General features: G+C 41.1%; 1 protein-coding gene across 5 annotated transcripts in view; it reads right to left on the bottom strand.

Moving 5' to 3' along the window:
- The window catches only part of nav1b (neuron navigator 1b), a 52770-nt gene that overhangs the window by 23556 nt on the left and 3410 nt on the right, over window positions 1-25804 (bottom strand). For 4 of the 5 annotated variants that reach the window (XM_087176589.1, XM_087176590.1, XM_087176591.1 and 1 more), the window contains exons 3-4: window positions 15817-15919; window positions 13173-13532 (exon numbers count right to left, since the gene is read on the bottom strand). In XM_087176589.1, the coding sequence (XP_087032715.1) occupies window positions 13173-13532; window positions 15817-15919 (463 nt within the window). Of the gene's footprint in view, window positions 1-13172; window positions 13533-15816; window positions 15920-21138; window positions 21874-25804 lie in introns of all 5 variants that reach the window. The other variant, XM_023416166.2, reaches the window with a different exon arrangement.

The raw sequence follows: 25804 nt of genomic DNA, 5'->3' as shown, positions 1-25804 counted from the left end.
AATCAAACACACACACACACACACACACACACACACACACACACACACATGTGGACAAACACAAATGCTGGCTGCCACTATGGCAAGATCTGCAACATTGGTGGAAGCCACTGCAAAGACAGGCAAAGCAAGAAAAGCAAGCACACATAACATTTTATATAGAAAGAGGAGAAGTTTAGGTTTCTCACAGATGCTCTTTAAAAAAAAAAAAAAAAAAGAGTTGACTTTATCCTTTATAAAATCACATGAAATAAGGCACTGTGCCCACAAGACGAATGCATCTTGCAGTTCAGATCTGGCACTGTCAATATTTTCTGCATCAAGGACAGAAAAGACAAGGCTCCTGGAACTGCATGCCTATGGCTGAGTGAGCGGTGAAGACACCCTCTATTATACAGATAGCTGTGGTAGCAGCACTGCAGTGTCCTCCAAGAATAAAAAGTGTTACCACAGATGTTATAATTTATAGAGCCAAATCAATGTCAACATATAAATCTCCAGCACATTTCTTCATGACTATATTCAACCTCATGTCAACATAATTCACACGTGTAAAATTGCTGTAGCTCAAAAAACATATATTTACTAAACATATGTATTTACTGGACAACTGTCTCATGGATGTATTACAGTATAATGTCAATATCTAAGCACCGAAAATGTAGTCAAAACAGCCTAATTAATCTTCTACACGAGTAGTTTATCGGCTAATGTTACCATACTGTAACGTTAGTCAAAAACCAAGTCACCTTAACAATGATTTAAAGCCTGCGAATAAATCTATTAGTCCACAGTCCCCATAAAAGGAACAGCCATTATCGTTGGATAAATTATAGTTAGAGGGGAAATAAAGAAAGCGCTGTAGCGTTTCAACAGAATTCAACACAGCTATAAAGATGTCGAAAACGTCGTTCGGTGTGTTTAAGAGAAAGCAGTAGTGAAATGTCATTATTACCTTGGCGTAAAAAGTAAAGTCCTTTTAGCTCTTGGCGCCGACTGCAGAGAAGGCACCTTCCCGATCAGAACACGACCGCTCATCTGTGACCGTTTTACAGTTTTCGGTAAGCACAACTTCCTTTAATTCTCTGTGTGCTGAGATTTAAATTCATATCTTCCGCAAGCAAAGACCCTTTTTTCTCCCATTCAGCGAGCAGAAAGAAGCAGTCGGTCACTGGACAGGCAACACCACCACCACCACCACCCCCCCTCTCCCAAAAAAAGAGAGAGAAAAAAAGAAGAGGGATGACGAGACCGGAGAGAGACCCCCATATTCCTCTGTGAGATGATGGCCAACGGCTGTCGAACCGAGGGTATCCATGGTAACCTCAAAGTAATCTCATTACTCGGCAGCGGTTAATGAAAAAGATTTTTGTTTCAGTTGACTTTGCATAGATAATTAGCCTACAAACAAGTACAAATATAAGTTATACATACTGAGTAAAAAGAAAAAAGTATTAAGTAATATTTTCTTTTATCGAACTGTTTACTTATCAATGTTAGCTAAAGAACTTTCTACACAAGCATTAGCCCCTTACGTATTAGCATATGGACCACAGAGGTAACCATGAGTTTCTTTTAAAGATGATTAACGGGTTATGTGTGGAAAACCAAGAAGGTGGTTTTAGTTTTAAACGTTTTTATCTTACAAGAGACGAAATATTTTTTGTAATAGAAGAGTAGGGGATTCTGCTAATACATGAGGAACAAAAAAATGGGACTAACAGGGATTCCCCCCCCCCCAGTTACCTAGTGAGTTGGATTTCAATAAAACCGAAGGCAAGATGGCCAATTAAAGGGGCACTCTACCAATTTTTTACTTCTCAAGAGAAGTACTACTCAGCCTGTGTAAAAATGGGTAGGCTATAATGTGTTTTGTGGATCTCGGGGACTCTTGACAGTTTTAACAAAAAAATGTCTCTGATGTTGTCATAAGGGTTAACTTGCCTTGGTGTACAAAATTTATCTGAAAGCCTGCATTACAAACTGAAGGTGTGGTGTAAAGACCATAAGTAAAGACGCATGCATTCAAGAGGCAGGGAGGGTCTAATGAAAGATGCTATTTTGAGTTGCATATTGAGAATTGTAGGATCCAACATTTTTGGAACCCAAGTCAATACATACGCTTCTGCTGCTTCCAATTTGACTCTGATGTTCTCTTCATAATGTCTCTTGTGAGTCTCCCAACTTTATGGAAGGTGAATACTAAATTGTTGGAGTACTCCTTTAAGCTACATGTAAGAGAAGAAGCACTATGTTTTAAATATGTATTACATATAGTAGGCCAGTGTAGTGTATTTTATACTACAGTATACACTGTATAGTGGAGCATTAATGCCTATTAGCTTAGCAGTAGCTGTCACTACAGGTACAGTGGAGGGTCGGCGTGAGGCTGGATTTAGTGAGATGGGCTCCTATGACTTTTCCACACTAGATGGAGCAATTTAAGAAAAATATTAAGTTCCATAATTGTGTAAAAATGATGAATGACAACTGCTATGCAATTAATTAGCCTAATTTACAATGCAATATTCCAATGGGAAGCCAATGTTGCTCCATGTCTGCTGAGTAGTTTCCAGTTTAGCCATAAGAACTGGGCAGATATTAAAGGGTATTAGAGCCATCTTGCTAGGAATTTGTTTTGAAGTCTTGTATCAATCATATATTCACTGAATCTAGCGTAAACATTGTTAGGTCCACCTTAAACTGAACAAATGCTGTTAAGCAATTAAATTAGTTTTTAGCCATTTCTCAAGTGAGCGTTAAGAATGAGCACTTTTTTGTCACGGTTTTAAGCTTACATACAACAGGACAAAGAATTTTTAGCCCATATAAATAGACCTTTCCATCATCAGACTTCCCTTTACATCTTTTTTACAGATGATGACATGATTGATGTCCCTAAAAATAAATTGTGTTCCATCTTCATTCATTACCTTCTGCGGCCAAGCTGGAAAAACTCAGTTTAAGGTAAAGGCTGAATCACTGCGAGTGCAACCACAAACCCACAGATGACACGAGCACCTCCAGTGAGGCATGAACAGCCTTGGAAAACCTCCCTCCCCTTCTCATTAGCAGTGGAACAGTCTCACGGTGATGATCTCACCAGATCTCCCGTTCTGTAAACTAACCACTCCAGGAGGTAAAGCCACAGAGGTCCCACACCCAGTCCGCTTCTTCAGTTAAAATCAGTTCACTTTGAGTCTAGCTGGAATTACTTTGATTCAAAATGTAGTAACAAGGGACTGTACATAAAACAGCATGAACTTATCCACCTTTCATGTTAGAGGAAATCCATTGCAAAGCAGAAAAAGTAAAGATGCTAAACAAACACACTGTAGTGTTTTCGACAGCTAATATTTCAAACAAAAAGAACTTATTGACCCCTATGATGTATTACAGTTTTGAGGCTCTCTGTTTTTCCACATCCAGCCACATTTTGTAATATAAATACAGAGTCAGCTTAACTGGAATTTTTGGTGACTGCGGTTTTACTTTTTGTAAAAATTAAACAACTGTTTTGCTGTCAGTGTGTGTACCAGACACGCAGACAATCTCTTTCACAGAGTGAGATGCAAGTTGATAGCAGCTTGTTGTGTCTGCCTCTATTTTTTAAAATCCTCACTCTGATCAGCATCTGAAAAGGAGCTTCACCTCTCTGCCTGTTTTGCTCAAAAACCACATAAAACATTCAGTTTAAATACCTGTTGGTTACTTTAAAGCTTAATTTTCTAATAGCACAACATAAACTTGGATGCTCATGTCTTCTAGAATGGCAACTGAAATAAATTGTTTACAGTACAAAAAAAAAAAAAAAAAAAAAAAAAACTGTGTTGCTCATGTCTCCTGTTTATCTCAGCCAGGCCACACAGCTGCTTAACACACTGTCATCTAAAAAGGCTTGAAGTCATGTTTGCGCTGTATAGTAACAGCTGCCCTACACTGATAACCAAATGGTTTGTGTCAGAAACATCCTTTAAACGTCTGCTTAGGTCATTCAGTGATGTTGCCACCACCGGGCTTGGGTATTTACAAACTGTAAAAACAGAGATTCAGCCCATCTGTGAGAAGTTATAGCACCACAAGGACCTTTACTTTTTTTTACTGAGGTTACCAGACAGGAAACCATTTTCATGATTTGACCTTTACTGTTGTGGCCTTTGATACATCGATGGTGCTGTCTCCCTCTGCTGCAGTAAATTGTCCTACAATAAGCAAGTCCAAAGATTTATTTCAAAAATATACTGAAGGGAATAAAGGACAGAGACAAGAAATCTCAAGTTCTCCAAAGATCTTTGTTAATATATTTTAAATATTTAGTGCAAATTGGCAGCTACTTGGTAGTAAATTACATTACAGCTGAAACACCAACAAGCAGCCATGACAGGAGTCATTTTTCTACACCAAAATTTTTTAAAAACTATCAAGCCAAATTAATGTGGACCCACAAACCATGAGGACCATGTTTGATTGTTGAAAAACTCCTTCAGAATGACAGATATATATGCAGCTTCATAAAAACCTCCACTCCTTTCAGAAAGGCTTTCCAGTGGATTTTGGAACCCGGCTGCAGGGATTTGCTCCCATTCAGCCACAAGATCATTAGTGAGGTCAGACTCTGATGTTGGACAATAAGCTCTGGCTCTTTCAAATGTCATTTCTGCAATTCATGCCAGTCAAGTCTTCAACACCAAACTGGGATATGGCTTTGTGCATGTATGGGGGGCATTGTCATGTTGAAAAAGAAAAGAGCCTTCCCCAAATTGCCACCACCAATGTGTGGGCGCAGTATTTTTCTAAAATGTACTGTGGCATAAAAATCCCCCTTGATTGGATCTGAGGGGGCTAGACTATGAAAAACAGCCAAATATCAGAAGTATGCAAAAGTATATGGATAAGGGTCTGCATACTTTGGGCTAAGTAATGCATCTTCCAGCCACAATAGTTTTTAGATGGCTTCATGTTCAGTCATAAAACAAGTATTCTCAGCAGGTAAAACTGTATTCAAATATAAAACCTCTATAAATCTTAAAGGAAATTAAAATTATACAGTAAATCTGGATCTGAACTACGTTGCTGTTTCTATGTGGTGTCGTGACATTAGATTTCCAGCAGGAGGCACACTGAGTTAAAGCTGGGCCTCCTATGGCTACAGTTCAGTGTGCATGCAACTGTATTAAGGGAGGCACCACTTGGCATTTAGGGGAAAAAAAATAGGACTTCACTGGATTTTCAACCCTTGGATGCTCAGTAAGAACAGTCAGTCTTCATTTGATTCAGTGGCACAGTGCGGGAAATCATTTCTGAAAGCCAGCATCACAAGAAAACAGTGTTCAGTGATTTATGTCTGTTTCAATTTCATTCATTCAAAAGGACTACAGATGAAAAATCCAGCGGAGCTTTGCATCAGCACATCTCTGATCTTCCCGGTGCCTAATTTTACTGTACAGACCTTGACCATAGCTAGGCAAATTGGATTGGGCTGCCGTCATCACAGAGCAGTGTTAAATCAGTGTAGTAAATGGGTCTGAGATGCATCAGTGCCTGTGTCTGGGACAGTAGCCGGCCACCCCATCTCCGCAAAGCCCCGGAAAAGGGTCCTGTCGTCAGATTATTGGACTGGAAAAATGAATGTACAGTCTCCATCGACCTCATACAGGAAACCCCCCCCCCCCTTTCCCTCTCCACAGATGTAGCCCACGATACAGCTTATGCACACTTCATCCTGAAACCAACAGTCTCAAGCGGTGCCACATTTACAGCCTGATAGTCTGGAACATAGTGCTGGTCTTGAATTAATATGTTGTGTTGTTTCATGACACTTTCCTGTGCTCTGTTTTTATCTCAGCTCCACTAACACAAATTCATACCAACTTGATTGATACGGCACTTAAAAATTGAACTTAAACTCCTTGCTATCTGAGTAATGCAGCTTCAGTATCAACACAGAGGTGACGTAGAGCCAAATTTAACATAAAGCAATATATTATGAACTAAACTGAAAAAACAGACCTCTTTAGCCGTACTTTAAGCAGATAATCTGACATTTCTGTACCAACTCTGATAAACATAGTGACATGTTGTTACTAGTTAACATATGTGTTAACAGGTACCATATGATTTACATTTTTAAACATAATATTGTGAAAAAACGGTGATGTATCAAATTTTCCACCTGGGGCTGAGTATTATACTGGTGGAATCCAAACTGCACACCCAGACGACCACACGCAGACATGATACAGGGATGATTCATACACCCTGGGGTGCTGCTGTAATGGTCCATTATTCACGTGGCTGAGGACGCTGGTGAAGGTGGAGGCGGGTTTGGTGTTGAGGGGGTGAGCGGTGGTGAGGGCCCTCTAGATCCAGTACTTTACTGACCCTTGTTGGGGAATGAGAGCTCCATATTGACCCCAGATGTGTTTGAGCTGCTGACTTTGGAGGTCTATGTGCACTATGTGTCTGTGTAACAGTAACTCATGACTGGCTCTGCTGGAAAAGCTTTATATTGTTGTTCTTCCTTCAACCACTTTGAAACATATGCAAATGACAAATTAACTCAGCTTGAAAGAAATATTTGAGGATGATTTGTGGGTCTCCGTCTTGTGGGTGTGTGTAGTATTCAGAGGCAGGAAAACCACATCCCTTCTTACTGAGCCGTAGCCCATAAAGGACTGACCCCAAGAGGTGGTCTCACGAAACTGTAATCCCAGCAGCGCCTGCGGAAGACCAAGACCAGAGAGGCCAAAGCCCAATTTTTGTGCAGATGGGTTTAAGTAGGTCAGAAAACGTGTGAGGCTTCAATAGTCAGGGAAGCACTCAGTGACTATAGAGAGGTCTAACACGGGCAGGAAAGGGAAATTGAATGCAGACTGCCAGGGGCACAGATCCAGGATCAGATGACTGCAGCAAACCCTTTGTGCATTACAGAATGTGTTTGTCGATACACATAGTTTCCACGAGTGAGGCTGTAAAGTATTCCAATATTTAGAAAATTACACTCACTTTCATACTGTACATGCCAAGCCTTTAACAGATCCACTCACTACATGGGCAAAGCTTTATTATGGTTACCATGGAAATGACATTGCCAGAGGAGCAAACTAAGCCAACGGCTTAGCTACAGTATACAGTGATGTAGGAAAAGAGAGCAATGAAATGCATTCGGTGCATGTGTGAGTGGAAAACGATATATAATTTCCTCTGTAATATAGATCTGTATGTTTTCACTATCAAAGGAATTAAATATTCCTTTTCTTTTTGGGTCAATCATACAGTTTTCCACACCAGATTGCTTGAATTAAATAAAACCAGAAACCAGTGCTACTGTAAGTCCTGGAAATATCAATATATAAATGGAAATAAAAACAATAGCTTTGTATGCAGACACATTCCCCCCACAGTATCAATTACAAAACAATCTAATTAAGTGGTTAGCATGACGTCTTCACACCAGTCTCTCTCACTGTCAGTCTGTCTACCCCATCTTTGTCCCTCTGTCCGACTCTCATTTTCACCGTCTATGTTTTTCTCTCTCTTTTTTTCCTTTCTTTCTTCTCTTCATCTCAAACAAACCAGCAGCAAGAGATGCACATCCTCCACACGTACATCCGTTCAGAAGCTATCACACTGACACACAAGGCAGCCCATCAGTGGGTCAGTGGAAGATGGTTGCCATGGTAGCACATCCCGAGCCATGTTGCCGCATGATCAGAGGTGTGATGCTGCTGAACCAGTCTCCTTTCTCTGCTCTGCATCGCTGCCTGCATGCTGCTACACAGAAACACAAGCTAGTGCAGTCCAGATCCCCAGATGTCCACATGCTCGCATACACAGGAGTACAGGACAACAGTGTAGGATAATAATCCAGTCATTTTGTCTCAACCTGCACCATGTCTTTTTCCACAATGTGTAATCTGTATGCATGGGCTATGATGAAACTGTGCTTTGTTCTGTGTAACGTGTGAGGCTATGAACAGCATATGGTGCCATTATGAGATCTAATAAATTTTCCAGACGAGTAACATGTGAACAATAAAACTATCTAATTCATCTGTGATATTTATCCAAAACAGATCTGTGTCTGGTAAAATATATTCTATATCATATCTATAGTATAGTCTATATTTAAGTCTTGCGTGAGACGCCAAATTAGGTAAATGTACTTCCCTGTCCATTCTTGTCTAAAATTCCTGTTCTCTACAGCTCACGTTATATTATTATTAGGCTTGACAGTGATATCGACCCTCTTCATTTGGCATAAAATTAAAGCTACTCTAATCAATATTATTTTATTAAAGATGGATCAAACCATTATGTGTAATGTGAAGCAGCTGTTGTCAGTGGAAAAAAAGCTCTGATGAAGCCACTCTATGCTCTAAGTTAGTGACTAGTTGGTAAAAATAGTGGAGCTTTAAACTGTTAAATGAGCAAGATATTAGCGGAAGAGTTAGTGGAAACCAAACCTGAGCTAACAGGAGGGTGAACATACTTATATTCATCAGGTCGCTTGAAACACAACTCCAAATGAATTCTGATGTTGCTCCTTCTCTGTGTAAACCTGAAACTGTTAACATGTTCACCATATTCATTTCATTATTTGGCAAACCTTAATGTCGATATGATTACAGCTTGTTGTGCTGCCCCAAAGGGTAAAAAAAAAAAAAATTACTTAATCCAGGTTTAAATCGGGGTATAACTGTATCAGCAGCAGTAGGTCTCAGCTTGGCTAGAGCAACAGTCCATGACTGGGACTGAAGGGGAATTAAGTAAACTGAGCAATTCTATAAATCTCGTGCTTTAAATTACAAGTGAACTTCAAAAACAATATCATCAACCTAACTGCCAATATAGATTTATTAAAAGCTGACACACGATGAATTATTCTGATGCTCAGGTGCAGCGTAAAACTAACTTAGTATTCTATGTTTCGTGTTTTACGAGAGATTCATGAAAAAAAAAAAACATTTTGTGCAACAAGAGCTAGCCTGAAAGTAAGGCAGGGCTTCAGCTTTCTATGAAGCACTGTACTCATCAATAGCTCATTATTGTAGCCAAAGCGCCTTTCGCTGCTTCCCTCCTCAGTCAGCCAAAGAGTTTGGACACAAACCAAATGCTGAAAGACATTTGCCTTTTTTCATTGAGACGTTCCAATTTAAGGTTTTCGAAACTGTTAATCTGCCAAGACGATACATAAATCTGTCAATAATCATGTTCAGGCTTCCTGTGAAATTCTTGCGTTCTGTTACAAACATTAGGCTTGGGTTCATCCCATCAACGAAATGACATTATGGAAAAAACAAGTCATTCTCCTGGTGAACATCTGCATTAGACATGAAAAGTGAACCTAAACCAAACTGCTTACATATACTATATTTGAGTGCCTGTAAAACATCAGCCATAATTGACTGAACACCGCTGAAATGACACTGAATGCTGATTAGGAGTCATAATATATATGCCAGACATGGAAAACGCAGCCATACCACCAATAATATAATGTGATTACTGCTCTACTCATAAACCAGTGTTTTAAATATGGCTTACAGTGGAGTGATATCATATGAGTGATAGTTAAACTTTGCCAGTATGGTGTGAAGAATGTAACCACAGGAAACAGTTATGACTTTGGACGTGGTGAGAAGTGGTCAAGGTTAAATAAGAAGCCGTCTCAACATTCCTCTGAGACATGAAACACTCACTCACTGTACGGTGGTCTCAAAAATATTCAGTGAAATGAGCATGAGCTTGTTTTATTAAATGCAACTAATATTTCAAGCAGACACAGAGTCTACTGAGGGAGATGGGAAATTATGAATAATTGTAATATTACACTGGACGTAAGTATGGCAATTTCACTTGTGACTAAAAGTAAATAGTTCCTCTATATTTCCACATCAGCAACTGCAAGTTGGACGATGCACTGATTGACCATAAAAATAGCAGCCACTGTAAAAACATCAGCCATTACGAGATCTAATAATGCGATCCAGTACAACAACATCACAAAGTACAGTCTAAGTTATTACCACAAAGTTGAATCACTGCCTCTGTGACCCGATGTCAAATAGAGGGGCACTCAGAGAGCGCAGACCTCCACCAGGCTAAAGTCAAACAACATACACCAGACTTAGGAGAGAAAAATTCAAATTCATAGTAAACGATCTGGATTCGCCCCAAAATTCTATGGGTTCTTCCCGGGTCAACGGCTCGTCCCTTCACCATGTTCGGTGCAAATTGGTACTTTTTGCGTAATCCTGCTGACAAATAAACAGACACGGGTGAAAAACATAACGTCCATGGCGAAGGCAACAACAACTTCAGAGGGCATTATTCAGTATGTCAGGGCTGTGTGTATGTCAGCTTTTTTTTTTCTGAGTTCTTCTATCCTCTGGTGGTCAAACACAGATAATGCAGGTTTAAGCAGGTATTGTCGGTCTTTATGGTTTATTGTGAGATGACATACAGTAATATTAGCAATGATAGCAACTGCCAACAGATGAATACTCTATAATACTCTCTCTATTTCCTGGGAACAACAGGAAGGATGTATTAATGATTAATAAAACAGCATCAGAATAATTTTTTCTTTAACTGGGACAAAGCAGATTAACATGAAGCTTTGTGTCACTGTAGCGATGTCACTATTCCTCTCTGGTTGAAAGATGGGAGTCCATGAGGAGATTGGCATGTATTTGGTACCAGATTATTGATGAGGCGGACACCCAGAAGCAGTGATTACTGTCAGCGTGTATACATTTAGCCTTAGCTAGCCAGCGCTGTCTGGTGTGGGTTAATCAATATCCATTAGATATCCAGTGATGTGCTGCAGTTCCATTTTGCTCCCTTATTATACAGTCTCATATAAAAAGGGTTGAGCAACAACATGTCTTTTGTCTTATTATTTCACATGTCTCTTTCCAGATTGTTTGAAGCATTATGTACATTGGTTTTTACATTATCCAAGCATTATAATTTAAACTCTACAATTCAGATAGAGTAAATTATACTTAGGCTAATTCAAAATCAGTCAAATGTACGGCAATGTTAAACTGGCTTTAGTAAAAGCGAGCACAAATTGCACCTCTCCTTACAGTCTATTTCAAGATGGTTTCCATGGTTACGCAGGAGGAGCCTGATCTATTTTCAAGAGCTGGTAGCTCATGGTTCTCAATGAGGTGAACTGTGAGTGTGTGACAGGGGGTGTACAGTACAAATACAAATGTATCACAGAATTTGCAAGAGGATACTATAAGAAGAAATCAGAGCATGTGCTGTGGAGCCTGCTTCAAAAATTAGATTAGCTAGTAATCTACACCAAAGGATGCTGGTATCTTTATGAGGGGGGCAGGATTAACTCTTGATATACAGTATTCCTGCAGGAGAATCAGGGATAGTTTCCACTGAGACTAATGCAACTACAGACCAGCAAAGCATAGAAATCAGTTCTATCCTCCAACTACAAGCACGCAACCTATTCAAGGTCAAAGCGAATACATATCTTGGTGCATTTTGGCATCCAGCCTATTACGACTCTCGAGATAACCCACAGAAAGAGACATTTCCATAGCATGTATGCAAACAAGCCCATAATCCTCTTGGTGTAAATGGTAATAATCTACTGTTGGGATCAGTTGGACTCATCAGGCTGTTTTCACAGTCACCTTGAAAGCGTCTCTGGGGACTGCTGACATTGGGGGCCCAAACACTGAGCATGATGAGGCATTTCTAAACAGCAGTTATGTAAAAACAGTTAGCATTTTTGGTGCCTGTGGTGTTATAAGCAGGGGCGAGTCCCCCAAGTTCACCTCTCGCATAAATTTGAATCACCACAGCAGAGCCGGTTCAGCAAAGGACAGGGCAAAATACACGTCAGATTTAAGTGGATTTTGAATGCATGGATGTTACTGAGGAATGGACCCATATGACATAATCCCCTTTTAATCCTAACCTTATCAGGATTCTGCTGTCTGATCTTTTTCACCTCTCTCCTCCCAAAATGCTAAACCTTTTCACATGGAGCTAGTCATCCATTTTTATTTAATAGAATGTCTCGTCTTGGTTTTTTTGTTTGTTTTGTTTTTATCATTCTCCCTATCAGTCGTATCATGCCATCCTGATTCACCTCAGCTGCAAATTTTACAGACCTTCATTTAAACGGACCCAGTTAATTTTACACTTTTCCTTCTTTGCTCTAATTTCTACTCATCTAAAATGTGTCATGTCTTTCTTCTCCTCATTGCACTCTGTAGTAAGAACGTGACCTGGCATGCAGGGCCTAGCGAGCGCTCCAGAGATTGAGCTTAAATCCCACTGCATGTGCAACAGCGATAAAGCTGCTCAACCACACAAGAGAACTGTCCTGGATTCTTTCTCCCACTCTCTCCATCTCTCTCTGACTCTAGCTGTCAGTTGTCAACTTGAGAGAAGAAATTAGATAAAGACACACAAAGGATGTAAGAGGAGGACAGCAAGGGTGAAGGCAAAGAGTAGGAAGAAAAAAAGAGAAAGGAAGAGGAATCGTAAGATGTGGCATTCCTGTTAACAAGGAAAGCATTGTCACATTGTGTGATTTAAACTATTTGTTGCCTCTTTACCTGTTGAGTGTTCACAACATTTAGACCATGCGCAATTTATTCCAGAGCATTTATTGTGTAACCAAAGCGATATCTGATGAGTTTTCTCCTCAGTAAAAAAACTTGAGAAAGCGCTCTCTCAGAGTCAGCAAAAACAGCCTCTGACAATGTCATGAGCACTTTGAGAAAGAAAGACAGTGTGTCTGCAGAGACTGCTGATGAAAGCTCTTTGATACGTCTGCCAAGTGCAAAACATCAGATATCAACACATAGCAAAAACCCACCGTGTCGGCATTTAAAGTTTCCCTCATAAAAGTTTTTGGCACTGCAGTTGAAATGTATATGGTCTATGCAACCTAATTAGATAGTGAAATGTGGCGTGGAACAATGTCTAGCAATTACAGCTGAAGGCCTACCAGCTTCCTGACTCCAGCAAGTCAAATGCAATTCGACAACATTTCCTAGCTGACCTTTTCAAAGTCATAAGGTAGAGGCCCAAAGGACAAACCAGCATCCAGTCGTCTGCAGTCACTAATTGGTTCATGTTGTCATGGTAACAAGAGGTTCAAAGCAATGCACGTCTTCAGATACTCTTACCCGTTAGCCAGGTTGTCGTCATCGTCATCCGGCAGGCTCTTTCCTAGAAGGTCACTGTCACTCAGGTAACCAGACTTGAGATCGGTGTCATCCACATCCAACCCTTCGATGAGCTCAATGCGAGACGTGCTGCTGATGCGGCTGGAGCAGCGAGCTGGCATCGTATGGGCGGTATACTGGGAGCCAGTCTTACTCCCCTGGTATCCTCCGCCTGTTGCGGATGGGGCGTCACCTGCCTGAAGACGGGGGCTGGACTGACCGTGGCGCCAGGACAGAGGTGAAGAGCGGTTGGAGAGGCTAGATATGCTGCGAGCGTTGGTCTCATCACTGTCATAGCCCACATTACTGCTTTCCAGACAGCTGGAGAGACACATGGGGAAAGGGTCAGTGTGTGTTACCTTTATATATTTGAGCCATTTATAGTCTAGAATTACACACCAGATCATTATATCAACAATATTGCAAAGGATGAGACCAAAGAAGCAAGCAAAACATCTTTATTTCTCTGTCAGAAGTCCTTAAAAGAAACCTACAGTGGCATTGGGTTACTACTGAGCCATATACACTGTGGCACTGTATTGTCTTCAGGGACTAAAGCTAGAAATGTGGCATCTCAACCCAAAGGCAAAGAGGAGAATGACCCGATATCTCTGTCTCAACATGGCATCTATCTCTTGGAGTAATATATATTTATACTCACCAGCAGACAACATCATTCTCCTGCCAAGGAGCTTTGCTTCACATGAACACACCCAAGAAATGCTGCCGCAAATGGCAATACACCGCTTACCATTACTCGTTATAGTGTATATCATAGTTTTCCTATTCACTCCTATTCCTATTCACGCACTGTAAGTGGGTCAGTGTTAGAAATGTCCTCCAAATGGCTGCGAGCGTCTGTGTCTGCTGATTACATAACTAGATGAACCAGCTCACCCAAATAAATATTGCAATGGCTACGACCATGGGGATATTTTTATCCATTGTTGATGGATAATTTATCAATATGGAGGCTAAGTGGTGCCATATGCCGGTACTGAAAATGAGAATTTTTACTTTTGTCAATGAGTGACATTGTATGTTGATTAACAGACATTTGAATCATTGACAGCAGAGATCAAATAATGTCTATCAAGATAACTACTGAGAATTCTTCTCAACCATTCATTAATATTACTAGTCAATGTCAAGTATGTATAATCACAAGATTTCACAGTTAAGATAATGGATAGCTGACTGATGGATAAAAAACATGTTGTTACTGATATTATAAATTAATTTGAAAGCGCTTTTGTTTTTTTGGTTATTCCTTAATATATAAGTTATTTAAAGGAGCTATTTGTTCATTTTGCTATCACTGCATAGCCAGTGTTAGCATTTACAGCTGTTTATTTACTAGTCTAGAAGAAACTTCAGTTCAGCATCGAACTTCATTCCTTTCCTCACTAAGAGCTCTCCAGTGGTGGAAAGCAATGCCTTGTTTTACTAACCAGCGAGCCCCGACCCGGTTCGGACTATCTTGTCACGTTCTGATACAGTGTCCAGGCTGCCCTGAAGAAGTAGCGCTCTCTAAATGAACTTAAACATATCTTAGGCATGTCTGTATTATAATGTTTTGTTAACTATTTTTGACATACACTGATGCCAAAATATATGTGATGGTAAAATTGTCTCTAGTAGACATAGTAAAACAGAAGAATTTAAAGCTGCTTTAATTCATTTCTGGCCACTAGGTGGCAGAAAAAAAACAAAACAAGCTGGCAGACACATAACCACCACCATATCACTAGCTTATAAAGGTTTTATTATTCACATTTTAGAAAACAACTGCATAATTATGCAACAATATTAGCATTTATTTAAGGCTGTGTTTCTGGGCATCTGATAGTTAAGTATTTTATTGGTGTTTCAGCTACAGTTTAGGAAAAATTGCTTGCTGATGTTTGTTTGCCCTAACGGGCGGATGAGAGGAGCTTATACACAACCATTCTGCAAATGTGAGCTAAATGAGGTTGAAAAGCTTCAGAGATTCAGAAATGTCTCCTATGCAACATCACAATGAGTGCCTATTTTAAATTAGAGATAATTGATTTGGTTTTAATATAGAAATACTCATTAATAGAAGTTTATAAGAGAATATAGAAGAGATATAAGCAGGTCATTGTTCCTTATCTTTGGGTTTTTGTTACACAGGATATTACATTCCAAGTATAATGTCCAAATGAAATAAAGAGCTGTTCTCCCCCAGTGTCTTGTTATGTTGTGGTTGTTGCAACAAATTATTGCCTGGGCCTTTTGCCTGTGAGAGCCAAACAGAGAGATGCCTAGAATGAAGTCATGACCAAGAAAAAGAGACGGGCTATTTAAGAAGGATGGAAGCCAGATGTTCACCAGGTGGCAACTCTCCAAGTGGCCACAGCACAACTGTTTATACATGATTGTGTTATGTATCGATCCAGCAAGCTAGTTCACATAACAGTGTGTTTCCTTTCAGATTAAAACCATGGACGGGATTTGTCTTATGATTTTATCCTATGATTTTACAATGCGCTGTCTTCTGTTCGTATAAGACATTAGCCAGTGGAAAAGGAGACACCATTATGAAACAATACAAAATTCGAAAATGCTAATAGAGGGCACTTACCTATGGCTAAGCTGGGAGCCCCGCAGACTTGACATGGTGTCCTCCAAATTCTGGCGGAGGTCGAGGACATTCTGCACAGTCCGTTTCCTCTGAGACTCGGGGTCTGTGGGTCAGTCATGCAGAAAAAAGTTTATAAAACATTCACAGAGTCAAAGTAAAACTCAGATACAAGCTGCTGTTTCACTGTTGCGCGTGTGTGTGTGTGTGTGTGTGTGTGTGTGTGTGTGTGTGTGTGTGTGTGTGTGTATGAGTGTGTTATAAGAGAGGTCACACACATTAACGCATGTCCTTAATCGCATTTTTTGTTTCTGGACTTATGTGACAGGTGTCTCCCTAGTAAACACGCAGCCAAAGCATGTTCACATCATTAGGCAGACAAATTTCACTCCATGAGCTGCTTCACCATGGTAACGCCAGCTGTACCCCCTCTGGAGTGACATGGTACATCCTGAAAATGTGATAGGTTGCCTGTTACTTAGAGCGCCCACCAGGGGGATGTATTCTGACATTTGTGCCACACCAGGATCTCTTTCAAGGCACTGAGGTTTTTTTTCTATCCAGAGTTTCTGTTTTCTGATCTGTAAAGGTTTTCTCAGAGTCATTCAGCGGAAGTCGTGAAGCCAACAATATGCTGAACTGCAGCCAAAAGCACTTCACCTCAGATTAGCTTATTTAGATCAAGCTGCGCGCAATGTAAAGTGTCGAGACAGTGGGTCATGACCATGTCAAATCAATAGCGCAGAACAATTAAGAGTGTTGTTGTGTTAGCTGTAGCAAGTGACAGAAGCCTCAATGTTTCAAAAACACAAGGAGAGGCGATGATGTTTTCCACTGTGGCGTGTTTAGACAAAATCCCTTGGGGAGAGAAATGACTGGAAAGTCTGGGGAAGAGGCGAGGACATCAGGGGACCATACGTCAAACAATGTGGCGTCATCATAACTGGATGTTGAGCTGATTCAGCCAGGTGTCTATGAGGTGTGAATTTTCACACACAACATACATACACAATTTACACATTTAAAACCATACCAGCAGGAAGATTAAAGATCACACTATCATTTTCCATCATAACTGACAAATGTCACGCGACTGTTTGCATCTATAAAATGTGAAGTATTGCATTGTGGGATTATTAGCAGAACATAGATAGTACATGATGGTTTTGGACACAACAATAAATAAATATGCAACATGTGAAGTGAATCTGGTTCTAATGTTAGATTATCCATATCCTTCCTTTTCTTGAATTCTGAGTGTGTACAGTTGGTTTATAGACTGGTGACCTCCCCTCGTCTCCTAGAAATGATGTTTATACAGTCCACATTTCTTTTCCAGTTCTGTTATGGTGGTGAACACAATCGCTGCGTGAGTCATGTTCACAGAAAAGTAAAAGATTGTGGTTTTAGTTAAATGTTAATAAAGTACACTCATTCTGTCTCATGTTTCAAGTCACCATGGACTTTTTTTTTATTTTTTAAAGAGTAAACCAAAACTCTTTCGCTAACCTTAACATCACCATAAAAAAGTTTAATATAGCTATAGTTGCTACGACCATCATTTGTATTCCAAGACTGGATATTTGGCGAAGAGTAAAGAAGAGTGGGTCTAAGAATAAATCTTTCATCACATCATCACATTCTTGCAGCATCCTGTGATGCTGCTAATTTAATGCTCATTTCTGGGAATATCCTCAACCAGGAATCCTGGACACAGAGCCCACACGTGAATCACATCTGTTCTGAGTATATACTGTATTCAAAATTCACTGTGTTCCCATGCAGTGAATGATGGTCCTCTGGCACCCTGCATTGCAGTGATGCCTACAGTACAGAGAGGGAAAACTCGGACAGAATACTGAAGCAGATCTGAATCACTAAAGTCTTATGAATGATGCAACACCACAGGAAGTGCTCTATATTGAAATGGAGCAGAGGCAGATTACAGTGTGGCAAAAGGGATTCTAAAACATTGTTAGAGGCCCTCAGTAATTAAGCCTAGAAACACTACTAAATCCACATTAAAGGTCCTTGATGCTGCACCAGTTAAATCGAGACATTAGCCTAATTTCCTATAAACAAACATGATGATCATGGGAAAACCAATAGTCCTTATAAGCAGTTCATTTTGAAGTTCGTTTCACTGAGTCACTTTTCTGAAAAAAAATGTTACTTTGGCACCAAACAAGAAGAGGGTGCTTTTCTTGTAGTTCAAGTCGACCAAGAGCTTTTCAGAGTTTCTCACAATGCCAGGTGAGTGGTCACTGTGAGTGAATGCCGATGTGAAAATAACTTGTTGGCTTAAATAAAAAAAAAGAGCACATTCAGCACTTCTCATACAACCCTCGCCGTGAATAGCCATCACTCACTATTTAACATGATCAGCCTTTAAATAAATTTGAAAAGTTTCAGCTTTTAATGAACAGAAAACCAACGGCTCTCTGGCCCAAGAATCACAGCAGGGTTATGTAGCAGCTTTGCTGTAGATTTGTTCAAACTGACTGCTTCAGATTCCACCCCCAGTTGTCTTCAAAAATACACACTCCCATTCAATCATCCCCACAACTTCTAAATTGTGTAAGAGGCAGACAGAGAGAAATTAACAATTCAAAACACAGGCTGTCTGCCATTTTATCTGTGATATTTAAATAATACATCATCAGAAATGACTTGACTGATATTTTGGGCTTGAAAAGGTCCCCTGTACCTTCTCCACTGTGAGTCTACATAGCTGTAGGCCATTGCTACGCTTGTGGACATCTTGCATGACAGATCATATACAATTAGGATGAAATGAGGTTTTCTCATTTCGTTGTTGTTTAGAGAAGAGCTCTTCCATGAGTAGCTACTGCTGTCTGTACTACTCTGATCTTCTGCTTTCTTTGTGGATATGAATCTATCGTCCTAATGACCTGGGATATATTCGTCATAGTACATTCATCATTTAAAAAAAAAAAAAAAAAGGCACGTGATTTGAGATTTATGTTCCTTTCATTTACTGCTATTGCAGTATATCCAACATTCTCGTGTTGTACGAAAGCCATGGTGCACAAACTTACATGGAGAGTTTAATAAATGAGTCTTTTTACAAAGTTGACCATTCTTGATGTCATAATGGTAAACAAAGAGACCTTCTATGTTCAGAAATAAAAGCATCCTTTCAGTGAGCTCATAATGAGATATACTGCAGAAATAGAGCACAGCATTAAGCATTAATCAGGCCTTAAATATACTGCAGACTATGAATGGAAAGAGCTATTTAAAGTAACAATCATGTCCACTGTACTGTACATGTACAGTAAGGAAATGGGGTAAAAGGTCCAGTCTAACATGCAGAAAGGAGTATTCAGATACTGCTGTACTGAATACATAACATCAATATTACTATAATTGAAGATATTTTTCTCCATTTATCACTTTAATTAATGCAAGTGAATTATCAGTGCTGCGATTGTTTCCCATCTTTCCATTTTTGGTGGCTGTTCTTCCTTTCATGGGCACAAAGCACTTGACTTGCATCACAGGCCCACATGGGATTATCATCTCAAATGATGATACATTATTCATTAAGATGATAAACTCCCTTTTTGAGAAATAATGACTTTGAATTGATTTGGAAACATCATTGAGGACAATGCGATGTATTGAGCAGAAAGGATGTATCAGCCCGAGGCATTCTGCTGCAAATTTTATGCAATTAGGTTGATAAAGCAAAGGTGGGTGTGGTGCAGAAATCTGCAGGGCTCTTAGAAATGTTTGGTTGTGGTTCCACACTCAGTCACACAAAATATACCCTGTGATGCCATGCTGCTATCCACGGCATGCTGCATTGCTTACAGTTCATACTAGGCTTTAAGTGTGACTAACATGAGTGATAGACATCCATACAGGCTAATGAGGCATGGATAACAGATCAAATCACCACAGACGTGTTCGTTAAGATGCAACAGGGAACATGCTCTCCTGATGAATAATGGAATAATGAATTATTGAATTTGTACATGAAATGCTTGTTGGTATATGACATGCTTGCACCATGTTTGTTAACTAGTAGTGGGATATTAGGAATGCGAATGAACGCAAAGTGTCAGTAAATTAGCTTTTATTTTGCACTCTAATATTACAGTTTTTTTAATTTATAAACCTTCTGTCAAGTGTGTCATCAGAGACCAGGGGCAATTTAACCCCTTTGTTTTTAGTATTATAAAGAATAAGTCTCCTACCCAGTTGTTATCTAAATAGCCGGAAAGATTCTTTTTTTTTTTTTTAAACTAAGATTGAACATATAAAATAACAGCAGGTTGCACTTTGCAGGTAAATCTGAGAGGAAAGCTGGGCTTGAGGCTTAATGCTTCCTGTGGGTAGCACTGAATTTAAAAGTTGCCAAAGACAAAACACAGATCATAATTAGATACACGCTGCACCTGTAATTAAAAACACAGAGGCACAAAGAAAATAACAAAACATACAAAAAAGGATGCAGTCATCAGGATCATATCATTATTGATCAACACCCTGTTTATTCATAGAAGTCCTTCCTACTGATAAACCTGACCTACCTCCTCCAGAGGGAAAGCCATTTTCTCTGCCATTTGCACCATTGTAGTACACAGGGTGTAAACCATCTGTCAGAGCTCTACAGATGAATGGAGCTGGGAGGTGGCTAAATGTGTGTGTGCCTGAAATGAATTCAATATGGCATGCCGTCTTCCCCATCTCTTGTTTTTAGAAGCATGCACGGAGGCAGCGGACGGACCCCTCGAGTGCATCGGCACATGTTGCAGCAAACGAGAGCTTTAGAAAGGAGATCAGTCTGCTGGTAATAATCTCCATCCCCTCAGGCCTTTTTCATGCAATTAGATAGTTATGTTATGATAGGAAGCGAGCACGTTTAACATAATCAATGCCACCAAGCCTCGGACACCTGAGTGACATGCTGGAGGAATAAGAACAATAGAGCATCGTTATAGCTTTGGTATTCAACTAACTATTGAGCTTTCTGTGGAAACGCCAAGCTGGGATAGCATTCAATGAAATAATGAGAGGAAAAGCATGCTTTGCAGGCACAATCAGGACGTCTTCCTGTTTTTTTTTTTTTTTCTCCCTCAGTCAGCGAGCTGCATAAAATCCATTCCAGGGAAATGTGGGTCTGCAGCAGCGAGCAGGTGCCGTGTAGTGGCTGTATCAAAGGGGGCGTGATGCTGACTTTGAGAGGCACTGAGAAATCGTACAAGCGGGGCATTTGGTTTGTAGCACATGGTGGCCAAACGTACTGTAGAGGGCCCTGGGGTGGTAGAGGTATCAAGACTGCTGTGCTGTACTCACCTAACATCTGACTGAAGAGTAGCTGCTCCAGGTCGCCCAGCACTGTCACCACCAGCTCCGGATCCACCTTCAGGAAGGGCTTGTCTCCCCCTTCCTCCACCTGGCCCTTGGAACCGGACTCCCCTCCAGCCCCAGCTCCCTGTTTCTTAGCGTTGGCCTTTGCTTTGCTGGAGAGGATCTCGTCATCGGACTTTCCATCCTCAGGTGCTTTGCTCAGGGGCTTCACCTCAGCGTAAGGACCACGAGGTATGCGGCTCTGCTTGCTCAGGGCAGAGGGAGCAGCCAGAGGGCTGAAGGGCTTGGGTTTGCCCTGGAACAGCGAATGCTCAGATTTGGACAGGTTTCGAGAGAGAGGGGCACCTCCTCCGGCACCGGTGCCGCCTCCTGCCGTCTTTGGCTTGCCCATCTTGGTCTGCCCTGCTCCGGGCTTGGCCATGTCATCACACCACTTTGGCTCATAAAGATGCAACTTCTTCTCAGCATCAGTGAGTACAGCCAGGTTTGTCATAGACCTCTGCTTGCGGAGATTGGAGGGCACTGGTAGCCTGCCCTCTGAGCTACCCGCCCGGTAAACCTTCAGTTCACCCCGCTGCGTGCTCTGGGGCACTCCAGACTTTGCCCTCTTAGCTGCCATACCAACTCCTTTGCCATCTGCTTGGCCGTATGCCTTTGTGCTATCCGTCCTTTCCATTTTCAAATCTCCTCTGCCTTTCACACTATTTCCAAGCATGCCCCCTGCATGAGACCATATAGAAAAACATCAGCAGGGAGAAATCAGGCTTCCTTACTCAAACCCTTCTCCCTGTGCAGAAAAAAAAAAAAAAAAAAAAAAATAGCCCATATAAAATGCTTCCTTTAAGGCAATCCTGCAGCCTTCTCTTTCTTCCCTCTTTCGTCCTAACAGGCTGCTGCAGCTGCAGCTGTTGCAGTGCTGCCCAGGCGCTCCCTTTCTCTCCTTCCTTCCCGTCCTCCTTTCCTCCGTTTTTTCCACTCTCCTCCCTTCCGCACACCCTCCTGCCGCTGAACCGCGCAGCAGCAGAATGACAGCGGCGGCAGACGCAACAACGCTCCCTCCTCCCCCTGCTTTCTGCTGCCTCTCCCTCGCCTCCGACTTCCCTCCCATCCTCCCTCCTCCTTCCCTCATTTTACCTTCTTTTAGAGATGCTCTGCTGTGTCTCAGCAGAATATGTGAAATGCAAGAGGGCGATGAGAGACGATCATCTGTGGCTTTTTAAAAACCAGGCACCATTCTCCTCTAACACACCATGTTTTCCCACCATCTCCTCTGATTCCTTTGTTCTTCCCCTCCCCCTCTCTCACCTCCAGTGTTGCCTGTTCAATACACTCAACATGATGCATGATTTGTGATGTTAGTGGAAGGGTTATTAATGTGTGAATGGATATACATTTAGATATGTAATTACAGACCATAGCATGAATTATTGTCACTGTCACTGCAACTACTGGAGCATCCAGATTATCTCTTGATCCTGTCTGAGCTTCCTTACGATATCAATTCCAGATTTACAGATGGATAAATCATACGCTACAACATCAGCAGTGTGTTGTCCTGCTATAAACGGATAACTGTATTTTTGTCATATAATATCAACTATGATTCCATGTAGGGTTATATATATATAATGCGATGTTAATGAAAAGTGATGAAATAATGAAAATGATTGGGAAGTTTTTTGTCCAGTACTTGAAAAAACAGAGAGAAAACTTGGCTAAAGATACAAAAAGTGCACGGGCCAAATGGGTGACTTCACTCACTGAGCGAGCGACAAGATGTGCCAGTGTAAGCAAGTAACACACCCAAAACCACACTTTGGAAATATATCTTCAAGTCAGTGTAAGACACATGCACATACACACACACACGTGACTGCGTTAAATTGAGAATCCAGTCGCAACGTTTTTGCGCAGGGTCTTTTGCTGACATACGAGCGTAATCATCTTTTTAAGATATTCCACGCAGCCGTGTCTCAGGAGGACTGAGGAGGGTCTGCAGCGCTCACATGCAGCGCTGCTCCATGGAAACCACCCTCTCTCATCGCCTGCATGTCATCTGCACCAGACCTCAGCGCTCTGCGCAAACACAGCTGCCAAAGAAACATGAACATTTTCCGTAAACTACTGTGATACGGCCCACATGTTATCATGTATTCATTTTAAAGGATTTACTTTTTTTCTTCAATATACCAAATGTTCTGAATATATTTCTTCATTTTCTTTTTCGCTGCTCTTTTTCATTAAACAGCATGACTGAACAAGAGCATGCTAGACGGTGCATATCCACTGGATATGATTGACCTGTTTGCCACAATGCCCAGAGGGTACCACTCTAACTCCCACAGTGGATTTGCAACACACTCCACTGCCTTTTTTATTTGGGTTTCAAGACACCTGGGGTGGCCCATGGACCAGTGAGGTTGTTTGATCTGGCAGTTATGTTCTGGTAACAATGTCATGTCTTGTTCCTCCTCATCATGAGGTCTAAGGCTCCCCTGCTGACTCCAGATCACTGACCTTACTCCCATGATGCAGTGAAAAGCTCATTTGTTTTGGAGAGTGGGGAATTTCTTAATGAGTCATAGGGTAACAAATTCTGACATGCCAAATTTCCTGCAAGCCTCAGATATTTCTATGAGGACATCTATGTATAAAGTCTGCGTCATACACAAACAAAATGAACACCACCCATCAGGAGTTAAATTCATGTTATAATGTCTGGATTTTAGAGGTAACTTTTCTCTGTCTGTCAGTCTGTCCAATTGGTCAATCACTTTGGTCCAGACTGAAATGTCTAACATAAAACTACTGGATGGATTTTGTACAGACATTCATGAGCCCCAGAGGATGATCCCTGACTTTTCCTCTTGTGCAACCAGCAGGTTATGCTATGCTATTCTTGTTATTTTAGTAAAATGTCCCAACACCTATTGGATTGCCATTAACTGTGGTACAGACATTCATGCCCCCTCAATACTTTTAAATAGTAATAACTAATGTGATCCTACGACTTTTCATCCAGCACCATCATATGGTAATAATTTTTTTTTCAAATACTTTGGTTTATGACAAAATACCCGCAGAGTCAATTCCAATCAGATTATGCATTAGCAAGTGGGAACATGCTGACGCCTCAAACTAAGATGGTGAACACAGTAAACATACTAAAGACCACCACGTTGGCATTGCCATTGCTAACATAAAAGCTTGCCGAAGTTAGCATTTAGCTCTTGTCCCCATGATGCTAACACGTGTCTTTTACTGTTAATACTGAAGTTTTTTTGAAGTGTAATGTTCCCTCTGTAAAATGTAAAAACATTCAATCGCCACCAGTTCTCAGGAGAGATGAGGGTGGAGCTGCATCTTTCATTTGGTTTTTTTCACATCTGGGTTTGATTCCCACTCTTCAGCTGGTCATCTGAGTAATTGTATGTGTGTGTGTATGTGTGTGTGAGTTTGTGTGTGTGTGTGTGTGTGTGTGTGTGTGTGTGTGTGGATGTCTTTCTATGGTTGTGTGGACAATTTTTAGTTGAAACCATCGCTGTGAAGACATTTTGGCCAGTCCTCACAACTTCAAAGGGCTTCTTGAGAGTCGAGACGTAGGGGTTAGGCATTCAGTTGTGATGGTTATGGTAAGGGGCTAGGAACTGCAGTATGTCAATGAGTGTCCTCACAACTATAGAAAGACACACGTGCGTGCGTGTCTTTGTGTGTGCATGGTATGACATGACAGTTACACAGCTGCCTGTAAAGCATTTTCCCTGGACAGCACATGAAATCATTTTGGGGCTGCTCAGCTGCGATGATGCAATGGACTCAAGACCATCGGGGAGACCTCCACGTGGAACCGCAGAGGACAACAATGTAAATGTGCACGCAGCCACATGTACAAGAGGGCAAAGTATGGTGTTAAAGGCAAACGTGAAGATTGTGTTTATGCATGCTGTTCAAGTGGTGTGGTAATTTATGCTATACAAAAGCCTCTGAATCCAGATCTAATGGGATCATTGTGCGGACTGGAATGTGAGCAGCTTGAGGGATGAAGGCTGAACAGTTATGACAGTTTTTTTTCACCCAAATCCCCTTCATGTGCGGAACAACAGTCTGTTCTTGATGAACTCAAGCTGCAGGAGACTACAGCAAAGGTAAAAACCATCTTCTCTGAGTTTAAACGCTTCCTGTGATGATTAATTTGCTGCCTTGTATTAATCCTGGAGCAAAGATTTTCCCTGTTTCCGAAACTTGAGTCATTTTGAAGTAAGATTTCTCACCAGAGATCCTAACTGAGCTGTTATTTCTGCAGATGTTTCTACTGGATGGAACTGTAGTTAGAAAAAAAAAAAAAAAAAAAAAAAAAAAACTATATTTCATTTTCCAGCTAACTTGTTGTTGAAGCAGGATGACAGCTTACAAAGACACATCTCTCTGCTCTACGGTCAAAAACTGATTTTAAGCGCCCCTCAGGTCCTTCCAGAGGGAACGAGGGGAACTCCCAGACAGGAGGTGAAAGCCGATCCTCCCATCAAACCACTCAATCTCTCACAATCTCTCGGCCCTGCATCTGTCCACCCTCAGCTGAGGACCGCTCAGTCTCTGGTGTCGTCTCTCCCTTAGGAGGCTGGCTGGAGGCTCCCCCCCCCCCCCCCCCCCC

Source organism: Seriola lalandi, unplaced genomic scaffold, assembly GCF_002814215.2.
Source record: "Seriola lalandi dorsalis isolate HSWRI2012SDOR001 ecotype SW California unplaced genomic scaffold, Sedor1 jcf7180002054561, whole genome shotgun sequence".
Classification (NCBI taxonomy): Eukaryota; Metazoa; Chordata; class Actinopteri; order Carangiformes; family Carangidae; genus Seriola; species Seriola lalandi.
This window is presented reverse-complemented; position numbering and strand designations above follow the sequence as displayed.